Below are 12,793 nucleotides of genomic sequence, written 5' to 3'. Positions count from 1 at the left end.
AACAATGTTTAGTACACAAAATATAGACTACTTTGAATGAAGGAAGACAAAAGTCATTGAAGTAATACAGAAGTGAGGTAAAGTTGGTAACTAAAAGGGTTCTAAAAATAGTCCCAAAATCTGGAAATAAAACAATTCATTACATAAAAGAAAGGAACAACACATAATCATCTCTCCTATTATCGGAGGAGTAAAATAATAATTAATGTAGAACTCAAAAGAGGCAGACATTTCTTAAGTGAAAGTAGATAGACTACCCTGAGATAGAAGTCTATTTAGAGGTCATTTGCTCAACAGCATGGAACAAGATAAATGATAACATTAAAACAACTAAAAACTCATTTAATTTTAATAAGAATATAAAAAATATATATCAAATTTAAAGAAAAAAGATTACTTATTAATTCAGTCACACATCATAATTACTAACAGGAAGTTGTCAGTCTTAAGATTGTACATACAAACATTTTATGGGTCAGTTTCCTGGATCTTACCAAGAGTAGGCCATGTTTACTTTTTCATGTGTACTTTTAAAGTCTACACTGTAAACCCCCAAATAAGACATTTTGGTCCCTTTTTTACTAAAAGACAAGTCTGATAGTCTCACATATTCCAAAATTTTAAATCAAAGCAAATAAGAGAAAATTCCTATTCCTAGGTGAAAATTAAATTAAGATAATAGAAAATGTTCTCCACATGTTATTTAGTGTTGAAACCAGCAATAAGTTAAGCTTCTTACCATAAGGTTATCTATGAGGTGATTTTCTTGGGAGTGATTTCCTTCTCTTTGGATAACTAGAAAAAGGCTTGCCGTTTACACACAAAGAAATACTGAGCATCTATATACTAACCTGGCCCAGTCCAGGCATACCTCCTCCAAGTCTAAGAAGTCTATCCATATTTCTAGAAAACAGAAACAAAGGAAAACGTTTCTAAGCACAAAAGTGTTTACTCAATTGCTATCTATATAATTCACCTTCAGTCACTCAGTATGTCAAAAATATTGGTGGTAATTACAACACAACATCAGACTTCCTGTTAATTAACACCACATATTAATTCAAGAAGCTGTCTTCCATGCTAATTAAGAGACCTAATTTTACTGCTTTGGTTTTGGGTTATCCCCAGTTTTAAAGACAAGCAATCTTAGCATAATTTCAAAACTTTGCTATCATTAAGTTAATTATATTTTCTTATTGTTATCTAATAAAGTACCCCAATAAGGAAAAAGTGCCTGAAGTGCTTATCATATGTATGATTGAATTTCCTTCAATTTGTCCACAGTGTACAAATAAAAATCCTCACTTTTAAATTAAATTTTAACATCCTCATTAGTAAGTTCTGTGCTAATTAACTTACAGCTTGTCAGTTATCATCAAAACTATATGTGAAAGATGTTGTGAGCAGATTATGGATCTCTGAATTAGCATCAAAGGCTTTTTAAAAATGAACTCATTATACTAAAAGAAATATTAAAGTAAACATTAAATGTATTAAGATAGTGTTTTAGAACCTACAGAGACATTGTGTGTTGTTTCAGGTATTGTAGCGATGTGTACCTTCTTCACTAAGGAAATTCAGCTGCTGTTCTCAATTACAATCTGAGAGCTAATAGATACAGAGAGGATTAACTTTGAAATCTGATGTATTTTTTATGTCTGCAATAACTACAGAAGACATTCTGATAAGCCTAAAAATTTCACCAAAAACTCAAAGGAAAAAAATATTAAGGGTACTAATATGGCCTTAAATACACTAAAAGAAGTAATCAAATTAATAAAAATGAATATCCCACACAACTAAATACTTAAACATGAGAACAAAGTCTTTTTTTCTACTTGCTAACATGTCTTAAAATTCCTCTTCTTCCTAAATGTATGCTTTAGAAAATGGTATTACTACAAATACATTCTCACTTAAATGCTAACAGATGTTTAGTCATTTGTCCATATTGATTAACTAGTTAAACTGTGATCCAAACTGAAATTCAATAATGTATTTATGATCATTACTTTAGTGCCTTATCATGTTCGTTGAATCCTGCTAATAATTCAATCCTGAGAATATTTAACAATGTTAACATTGCAATCTTTCATCAAGTCCACATATGTAAGAGTACACAAATGATACAGCCATGGAATTTTTACAAAGTGAACACTCCCCATAATCACCACATAGATGAAGGAACAGAACATTACTAGCACTTAAGAACACCTCATGCCCTCTTCCCAGTCTTTACCACCCCACAAAGGTAGAATTCCAACTTCTAACAGCAGAGATTAGTTCTGCTATTTTTGAATTCTATAGAAATGAAGTCATATACTTTTGTATCTGGCTTTCACTCCACAAGTCTATGAGATTCACAACAAATAAACTTATTTTAAAAACTGAAAAGGCACAGAGGAAAACTTGATAGTTTAGACAAATTTTTGCTTTACAACCTTAACTCATACTCTTGACAGCAACATTTACAAATAAAATCTCCATCAAATTCTCATTAAAATTCTTCAACTAAAATATGTAATTCAATACATAGCACTTTTTAAAGGCTGTAGACAGAAAAAAATAAAACCCTGTATACTTTAAAATATTAAAGACATTTCTCTAGAATATATTGTATTACCAAAGAAAAAAAAGTTTGCTTTTGGACCATTTCAAGCTTACAAACTTAAAAACAAATGGAAAAAAACTAACAGTATATATATATACTTTAGACAGTATATACATTTCAGGCCCAAATCAACTCCCAGCTGTGTTCAGTTTATCTATTTCCATTGCAGTGTTTCTGATGACTTTACACAGACTCCAGATGCTGTAAATAAATATGAGCAGAGGGAAAGAAAACCTGGCAGGTCAAATTTGTGTCTTTAGCAAAACTAGATGTCTCAGCAAACAGGAAAAAATATTTAACAAACTAAGACATCTTAAGATAACCAAATCTAATAAAAATACTAACATTTGGAAATGAAATACACTGATAAATGTTCTAAATCACACTACTTTTTTAAAGTTTACAGGAAGCAAACACAAACAAAAATGCTATTATCTAAATTACTTCAATGAATCCTTAAATCTGGTTATCTGATTTATAACTTGACAAGTGTTAAAAATGATATATTTTCATAACATCCTTATAACATCTCCTGAAAGAACAGGTTAATAATAAAATATATTCTTAATTCTCACCTGGTCAGTAATTACAATTCCTGTGGTATTAGGCTTCAATTTGTTGACTTCGACAAGTTTTTTCTAAGTCAAGCTCTTGGCTAATAATGGCAGGTATGATTTTATCCAAGAATTTTTTTCTCTCTCTCCTAAAAAAAAGTAAATAAAATAAGATATAATTATGTTGAGAACTAAAAAGAATATGTAACAAGAGCTTTATGAGAAGCAAAATTCCTAAAAATGAAACAAATCAAAATGGATGTTTTAATGGCCACAGGGTATAAAATGAAATGCCATCCTAGGAGCTACAGAACATAGTAATTAATCCTGTATCAAAGTTTTGTTTTTAATTTTTGAGCAGTTCATAATTATACGTAAAAATTAATATTTCATGACTTTGTCTTTCTAGAGGTGTTTCAATGAAAAAAGAGAAAATTTACTTATATTTTTAAATAGAACAAAATTCATTCAATTGTGCAATTACCATACTGGGTCCACTGCAATATTATTAGAGATCTATGATGCATTATGGAGTCATTGTGATGTTATTTGTCCTATATCTTGAAATTTGCTATTTTCATCATCTCAGAAATTAGTTCACCATTTCTTAATCCATTATTCCCAGCTATGCCCAAAAAGACTAAAATCACAAGGAAAGGGAAGAATGATAACTGTCATTCAAAGTGAAGCAATGGTGAAATACATTACAGCTACTGTATCATCCTTTAGTTTTTACTGTGCTGCACAAAGCATTGCTTCATCTTTCAAAAAGATAGAAGACAAGAGACATTATCTTTGTAGTTTTCTTTTAGCTTTCACTGAACACAGTTGAGAATTCAGAATTTTTCATATCCCACCCATAACGGCAAAGAATTGAAAGAAAAAAATGTTTCACAATTATTAGAGAATCACAAGATGAATGTAAGGATGTAACAGCATTCTATTCTTTAATAATGACAGTAAAACTCATGGTATAAGCCAGGGTTTGGGGAGCACTACTGACATTTAAAACCAAAAAGATTTTTGTGTAGGGGGCTGTCTTATATATTATAGGACGTTTAGCAGAATCCCTGGCCTCTACCCACTAGACGCCAGTAGCACCTATCCAGCAGTGATTATCAAAAATATTATTGCCAAATGTCCTCTCAAAGGGCAAAATCACTCCCAGTTAAGAAACACTGATATAATCATCTCAGATTATGCATCTTCAGATGACAATATCCCAGGTTCATTTTCTCAAACTTAAGAACCAATGAGTGCGACAAATAGTTTCGGAACTCTTCAAAAAGTTCAACGAAGAATTACTATATGACCCAGCAACTCTACTCCTAGACATACATCCAAAAGACGTGAAAACAGGTATTTAAAACAAGTACCTGTACATACATATTTATAGCGGCACTATTCACAATAGCTGAACAGCGGAAACAGCCCAAATGTGAATCAAAGGAAAAAATAAACAAACTCTAGCACTGTGTATATATATATATATGTATATATATAAACAATGAAACATGGAATAGTATTTGGCTATAAAAAGAAATGAAGTATTGATACATGTTACAATGTTGATAAACCTCAAAACATTATGCTTTGTGAAAGAAGCCATACACAAAGATCACATGTTGTATGATTCCATTTATATGAAAGATACACAATATATGAATCCTGAGAGACATATGAAGATTGGTGATTGCCAGGGGCTGGGTGGAGGGAATAAAATGGAGATACTGCTGAACAGATTTAAAGTAACAGATTTTACTTTAGAATGACGGAAATGTTTTGAAACTGATTAAGAGTTGTTAGCTGTACAGCACTGTGAATGTACTGAATGACACTGAACTAACTGTTCACTTTAAAATGGTTAATTTTATGTTATGTAAATTTCACCTCAATAAATTATTTAAAAGGACCAATGAAAAAACAACAATATTTCTAAGACCAAAACAGAAATATGACATTCTCATCCAGTTAGGCATTCAACAAGGACTTCATCACACACTATTTTACAAGAAACTGTTTTGCTACAGATGTGTAACAATGCTTTTATCTTTTATGATGTTGATACAGTTCATATGTAAACAAACGTCAAAGTGTAACACAATGGTGATTAAAAAAAGATAATGTATAAATGGACAAAAATCATTGGACTAACTCTAATTGGTGTTTATAAAGCTAAAAATAAAAATATTTGCAAGCAAAGATGATGACCATCCTCTCTTCAACAAAATTATGAGCTGTCAATGTTTTCAAAAGCATTGCAATCGGAAAGATAAAAAAGTTCTGGAGGTGGATAGTGGTGATGGTTGCACAACAGTGTGAATGTACTGAATGCCACTGAACTATACACCTAAGTGTCGTTAAAATAGTAAATTTTAGGTTATGCATATTTTTACACATACCAAGAATTGCAAGTCAAGGAAAACCAGAAGAAATAAGTTATTTTATTATTTAGAAACGTTTTTAAAATGTGAAGCTGATCTTCACCAGATGGATATGGACTAGGTTTATACATGATGGATGAAGAGCAGCTAATTACATTCAAAGGATGTTGTCCATTTCAGGTGCATGTACCTTCAAAACCAGGTAGATACAGAAAAAAAATGTGTATTTTCTATGTTTAAACTTATTAACATTTCTAACATAGAACCTAGGTGGTAAATGGTGATGACTATTTTTCTTTTCATGTGAGAGTTAAAAGCTATGATTCTGTAGTTCGGATGCCAGGATTCAAACCCTGGCTCCAAAACTTATTAGCTCTGTGTCCTTGGATCAGTCACCCCTCTCAGCCTCAGTTTCCTCATCTGGAAAATGGGGATTATGACAGGATCCATCTTAAAGAGTTGTTTTGAAGATTAGAGAAGACAATGGACATAAACAATATTTAACACAATGTTTGGCACATAGTAAGTAAACAACGAATAGTAGCTGCTGTCATCAGCACTACTATCCTATGAGCACAGCTGCAGTTCATCCAACACAGATTCTTCTTCACACATAGTCTGCCACTTAGGGAGTTTTAAAGCACTGGGCATATTTCACAGGACTAACTGAACCACAATGGAGAGAAGGGACTTGCATTTTACAGAAATTACCAAAGGGATTTATAAAATTAAAGTGTTATACTATAAAAGAAAATACTTCCAATTCTTAGAAATAAATGGAATACAAAAAGTCTATGAATCTAAACCAAGTTTTTACACCTAACAAAAAGTAGAGGACTCAAGAGCTCATTCATGATATGATTAACTTAAAATATTTCAGATAATATGAATAAAGTTTAACTATATGTAATAAGCCATACATATAGTAATGTATTCTAATTGATAAAAACAGTACAAAGTATCATTATTTTCAAAAGGTTAGAGATTTTTCATTTTTTCATCTCCTTAGTTAATATCTGATTAGAACCTGATATAGTTAATCATGTTAATGCTTTAATTAAAATATATCATTCTGAAATATTTATAGGAAATCCATAGAAACATGAAAACCTTAAAAAATAGGTCCTTCAAAATTATCTTAATCTGGATAAAGAATGTGATCGTTTTTATTTTTAACTTTTCAACCTTTTTACAAGGTATCCCAATAATTCATAAAATTCAAACAAAAATCATGAAACTCTTAGCTGTTTGCGTTTACCATTACATTTCTTATTTTCCTTTTTTACTCTCCAACCCATGCTGCAGTTAAATAGTATTATTTCTCAGACTGATGTTAAATCCTTTGTGATTTCACAGTATTTCTAATTCCTCTACTCTCTGATTTGTGGAAAGTAATTAGGAACTTCTTTCACATTCTTAAAGGCTTTCTTCAGTGGTAGAAATAGAGAGTCATCATTAAACTTAATTATATAAATAAGATTTTGAAAGCAAGATTTTCCCCAATTCAGAACAATGAGGATAGAATTATCATAAGTATCTCTTGTGGTGTCTCCTAATCACACCATTCAAGTAAAACAGTTACTAAGTATTACTGTGTGTATAACATAATAATAAAATAGAGCCACTAAGAAACTTAGTGGCTTGCACTGAAAAATTTACAATCTACCTGGGGAGGCATGATGTAAACCCATGAAAAATACATAAAGTGAAAGAATAGCAGAATAGAGCTTGAAAGGCTCTGGGTCCAATCAGACCTAGATTTGAATCCTGGTTTCTACACCTACTTCATATAGGATCCAAAACAAGATAACTTCTGCTAGACTCTAAACGTCATCTATAAACTGGGGCCAATACTTACCTTGCAATTGTCAAGTCTGTTGCAAGAATATTATAAACGCACCGAATATAGCGCCTGATACATTCATAGGTACTCAATAACTGTTGTTATTACTATTATTATCTTTGAGCTGGAAAAGATTATTCAGTCCAATTCTCATTTTACAGACGACGACATGAAAATATCACAAAACAGAATATGAATGTCAAATAAGTATTAAAAAACAGGATATATGACATGGTTGTAAGAAATCACGAGTATTCAAGTAAGGCTTTCACAGGTGGACAGTGATTTATGAAATGAATATTGCTTTTTATTAAAGTTGGAAAAAAAGCATAATCACTTCTTGTTATTGATTTGCAAACATGGGTTCTGAACTCAGATACTAAACACACAGTTTACATGACAAGTATAATACAAAACAGAATGAACCCAAGTCAGAGAGGTTAAAATCCAGCTTTTCTATTAGAATAGCAATATAATATTTTCTAAGTACGGAGGGGAAGAGGGGAATCTCCTAAATTCAACAGGTGAGGCTTCACTAAAAGATTGTGACTTCAAAACTTTCTTCTGTTGGCCTAATGTAATTTTTGTTCTGGGACAAATTTAAAACAATATTCAGGCTTTTCATTAAATACCATTCCACTAAACATATCGTAACTAGTTAATTCTGAGCCATTTTATGTCTTAATCTCTTTAAATGCACAAAAACCCATACAATGTGTTTGAACCATATAATTTAAACTTTGAAGGACGGTAGGCTTACATGAGAGGGCAAGGTCACCATTTCATTAATCATCTCCACTAAAATGGTATTCAGTTTTTATTTTGTTATTTCAACATTTCCAGTGACCATCTTGTTTTACTCATAAACAGTCATCAGCACTAAAAACATATTTTTGTGAGCAGTGAAAAAAAATTATTTTTGCCCTAGAACTACATTTGTATGCTAATTTTTAAAGCCTCTTTCCTGCCTCTTCCATGAAACCTTTACCAACTTTTGGTACCATTTTAATTTCAGGACTTTTTCATTCGGTCACCAGATTTATATTCAGGCTCTTTCGAAAGGTTTACATTTTTTGTTCTTCTGACTGAAACTAAGTAACGTCCCCAGCAAAATTAGGAGGTAACACATAGTAGTAGTTTTCTACTTTAGTGAAAACAGTAAATGTAATCAATTCACCAAAACCACTCAGTTACAACCCATTGAAAGTTAGTTAAAAGGCAGAGCAGAAATAACCACAGTTCGTTTTGAAGATCTTCAAGGTGAGAAACCAGTGAATCTGTGGTTTTTGTTTGTTTCTGGAAGGGAGTTGAAAAGGTGAAAACCTAACGCTAAGAGAATAGTCAAGGCCTATGGGAAGAGCAAATGATGAAGCAAACGTGCATTGAATTAGAAAGTTAATTTTATGCTTTCTCCCTCTTTCCTTCCGCCTACTTTGGAGTTTTTCAAAACAGGGGTAACTATCAATAGAGGGCAAACTGAGGCCATAAACACGGGTTCGCCCTCTCTAGGAAGGAGAGGATCGCAGGATATGAATTCAGCGGAGAAGAAAGGCCAGGAGGAAGGAGAGCACACTCACACCCAACTCCACCACACACCAGGATAGCCCGCGAGGAAGTCGAAGCAGCCTGAGCCCCTGCGTCAGGGCCCGGGCCTCCAGTGGCAGATCGGCTGGGCAACGTGACTCAGGAAAGCGCGGGGCTGGCCGCGGCCTAGCGCGGCTGTCTCCGAGGACCTCCGGAGCATGACTCCTCCGTCTTACCTGAAGGCGGGCAGGACTCCGCGGTCTGGACCCTGGTCTTCCAGCTGCCGTGACGCGGCGGCGGTGGCTGCTGCTGCAAGGGGTCACACTCCGCCGGGCTCTGGCTCCGCGAACGGGCGATGAATCAGCCCGATTCCATTCAAAAGAGTCGACCGGGCCTCCGCCGCGAAGCACTTCCGGGTTCACTGCTCTGCTTCGGCTTCCGTTCCCCCGACGGCCAATTGGAGACGCCTCTGGAATCCGGCCGGAGCCTCAGGAGGAGCGCCCCGACAGACAGCTGGGACTGCTCGGCTTCTCGGGTCTTGGCTGGGAGGGGAGGACGGAATAGTGCCGCTGGCTCCTCGGCAGCTCCAACACCCTCTATTTCTCTCCTTGCGTCCCACGTCTGGCTTGTCGGCCTACCCAGCCCGGGAGGTGACCTGCTAGAGATCAGGACCCCTTTCACTTTGGTGTTCACCGCAGTCCTACTCAAAAACTGAGAAGGTTTACTACGTCACCTGAAAAGCAAAAGAGAAGAAGGAGGAGGTGTAAAAAGAAGGGGAATCGGTCAGATTCTTATTTCCGCAGTGCAATCTGCCGAGCTTCTTGCATTTACCGCCTCGCAAGGATTGGATTTCAAGTAAAACCGAAGTTAAGCAAATGTTAAAACCGCCTACTTTAAGCTCAGATTACTTCGCAAGGCTTAAAGAATCGTTTGCTGCTGTTTCTCCGTGTAATTGGCATTAATAACGTTTTATCCATTATCTGCTCTCCGCTAGGTTTTAAGAGAGCCAAATCGCCCTAAAATGACTATTGAAAGTTTATGTTTCACTTAGGTACAGGCTCTGTTTAAGGCAGCATGTTTATCATGTACCAGTTGGTCAAATATATTGCAAATAATAAGCATCTTTAAAACATAAACCAAGAATGGTAATGAAGTCTACTGGGTGAATGGGAAGGAGGGATTATCGCATCTGAATCCAAAGCTATTTGAGAGGCACGATTACACAGTTTCCCTCTCAAAGATACTCCATTTCTATCTAAAAAAGACATAGATTATTCAAGCATAGGTAGTATTGATTATATTTGGATTCCCATCTTTATGTTTTCCCAAAAACCTATGCCTCCTTTGTTTATATTTTTGGTGAATGAACCCATCCTTCAACCAGTTTTCCTAATCTGATCTGAGAGTAGACACTTCTCTCTTACATCCCTGTTCCCACTGGCCTCCCAACTAATGAAGTGACTAATCTATAAAATAGCTTTCCCAATCCACCACTGCCCTTTCTCCATTCTCTTAACTCAGGCCTTCATAACTTTTTTCCTACAATGCTGCAATAATCTCCTTGATTTCCCTGTCTCCAGTCTATCCCCCTTTAATCCATTTTCCATTGGAAAAGTTTTTCCTGCTATGCATTTACAATCATACCCCTTCTTTGCTTCAAATTTCACCACTGGCTCTCCATAATATCCAATATAATATTAAGAATCCTTCAACTTTTTTTGGAACACCTTTTTTCCACGCATACTAAAGTATTTAACTGGGGAATGAGATGTCCATAGAGACTTTTAAAAACTCCAGCATATTCCTGGGAATCAAGAAGGAAATATGCATGCTTAGAATTGTGTGCATGCCTAGGGCCATGTGATTGCTCAGGAAAGAACTGAGAAGGCCTTAAGCTTTCACTCCTGGCTGACCTTGAGGCTCTCATACAAGTAAGAAGTAAAAACTAAGATACAGTTTTAAATTCTTTGGCTGAGTGTGGAAGACATACTCCAACACACATACTAAGACCGTTGGCAACGAGTGGGAGACTATCAGTTGAGATGTTTAAGGAAATCTCTCTCCAGTCATCAGATGACCACTAAGCTAATTAAGCAAGGACTTCAGTGCTCACACACAACAAAGAGCACAGAACTTTAAAAAATGAATTCAGAAAAGTCACTAAACCAACTACTTCAATAAACAGAAACAACAAAAGCCCTAGGTAGAGGGTAGAATCTGATTTCCTGAATTGCCATATTTTATTATTCAGAATGTCCAGATTAGAAATAAAAATGTTTGATACTTGCAAAGAAACAAGAATATAATGCCCATACACAGGAGTAAAAGAATCAATAGAAACTATCTTTGAGGAAACTCATACATTGTACTTACTAGGTAAAGACTTTAAATAAGATATTTTAAATATGTTCACAAACTAAAGGAAACCATGGCTAAAAAACTAGAGGAAAATGTGAGAAGTGTGTTACATCAAATAGATAATATTAATAAAGAGATAGAAATTATTTTTTTAATATAAATAAAAATTCTGGAGTTGAAAAGTATAATAACTGAAGTAATAATTAGAAGGACTCAACAGAGATTTCATCAGATGGAAGAAAGAATTTGCAAATTCGGATATAGGGCAGTTTTATTGTGCTTTGCTTTATTGCACTTCACAAATTTTTTTTTTCAAATTGAATGTTTATGGCAACCATATGTAAGTGAGTCTATCACTATCATTTTTTCCAACAACGTTTGCTCATTTAATGTCTCTGTGTCATATTTTGTTAATTCTCACAATATTTCTAACTTTTTCATTATTACTGTATTTATTATGATGATCTATACTCAATGATCTTTGATGTTGCTGTTGTAATTGTTTGGGGGCACCATAAACATTTACATATCAACATTAATAGGAATTTGGAGGTTAATGCCAACCCTTACAGATGACTTTCAGGCATTCAAGACTTTAGTGGAAGAAGTAACTGCAGCGGTGCTGAATATAGCAAGACAACTAGAATTAGAAGTGGAGCCTTAAGATGTAACTGAATTGCTGTAATTTCATAATAAAACTTTAATGGATGAGGAGTTGCCTCTTATGGATGAGCAAAAAAAGTGATTTCTTAAGATGGAATCTACTTCTGGTGAAAATACTATAAAGATTATTGAAATGACAACAAAGGTTTTACAGTATTATATACACCTAGCTGATAATGCTGTAGGGTTTGAGGGGATTAACTCTAATATTGAATGAAGTTATACTATGGGTAAAATGCTATCAAACAGCATCACATGCTATAGAGCAGCGATTTTCAATCCTTGTCATCTCATGGCACCCATAAACTAATTACTTAAATTCTACAGCACACCAGAAAACATACTTTTTGCCAATCTGACAAAAAAATAGGTATAGTTTGTTTCATTCACACCAGACAGCTATTGTTATGGTGACTGTTGTCATTTTTTATTTCACAATCTAAGAGAAAAGAGGTCAATACCCTTGACTAAATAGTCAGTTATCACATGTTTTAAAAATTGTTGAGGCACACTGTTTGAAAATTGCTGCTATAGAGAAACCGTTTGTGAAAGGAAAAGTCGATTTGTTACAGAATGGAGGTATCCAAAAAAAACCCAGAGCTTGTGGCTGGGGGATGGGGAAAAGGAAGCAGATTTCAGGATGCCTTTGCATCCCTGGGGCTAGTGGCTGGTAACTTTGTTGTGCAAATGGCTTTAATGCTTCCAAGGCCCAAGAAGATGGGAGGGGTCTTGGATTGTGGGATGGCACTGAAAGAGCTTACAGAGCCTGCATAAGGTTCTGTGAATGGTCAGAACTGGTTGACATACCCACTGTGTCAGAGGACGCAGTCAGGGATTTAAAAAGCAGCTGCAGAGC

General features: G+C 34.7%; 1 protein-coding gene across 1 annotated transcript in view; it reads right to left on the bottom strand.

Annotated features, from left to right (window-relative positions):
* PSMD14 (proteasome 26S subunit, non-ATPase 14) overlaps positions 1–9,351 on the bottom strand; it is a 102,451-nt gene extending 93,100 nt beyond the window's left edge. The window contains exons 1-3 of the mRNA XM_090280317.1: positions 9,153–9,351; positions 3,187–3,314; positions 852–903 (exon numbers count right to left, since the gene is read on the bottom strand). Of these exons, the coding sequence (XP_090136443.1) occupies positions 852–899 (48 nt within the window). The 5' untranslated portion in view covers positions 900–903; positions 3,187–3,314; positions 9,153–9,351. The remainder of the gene's footprint in view (positions 1–851; positions 904–3,186; positions 3,315–9,152) is intronic.
* Between the last annotated feature and the right edge of the window lie 3,442 nt (positions 9,352–12,793).

Source organism: Furipterus horrens, unplaced genomic scaffold (assembly GCF_987537825.1).
Source record: "Furipterus horrens unplaced genomic scaffold, mFurHor1.1.pri manual_scaffold_1, whole genome shotgun sequence".
NCBI lineage: Eukaryota > Metazoa > Chordata > Mammalia > Chiroptera > Furipteridae > Furipterus > Furipterus horrens.
The sequence above is the reverse complement of the archived record's forward strand: the minus strand, read 5'-3'. Positions and strand labels throughout refer to the sequence as shown.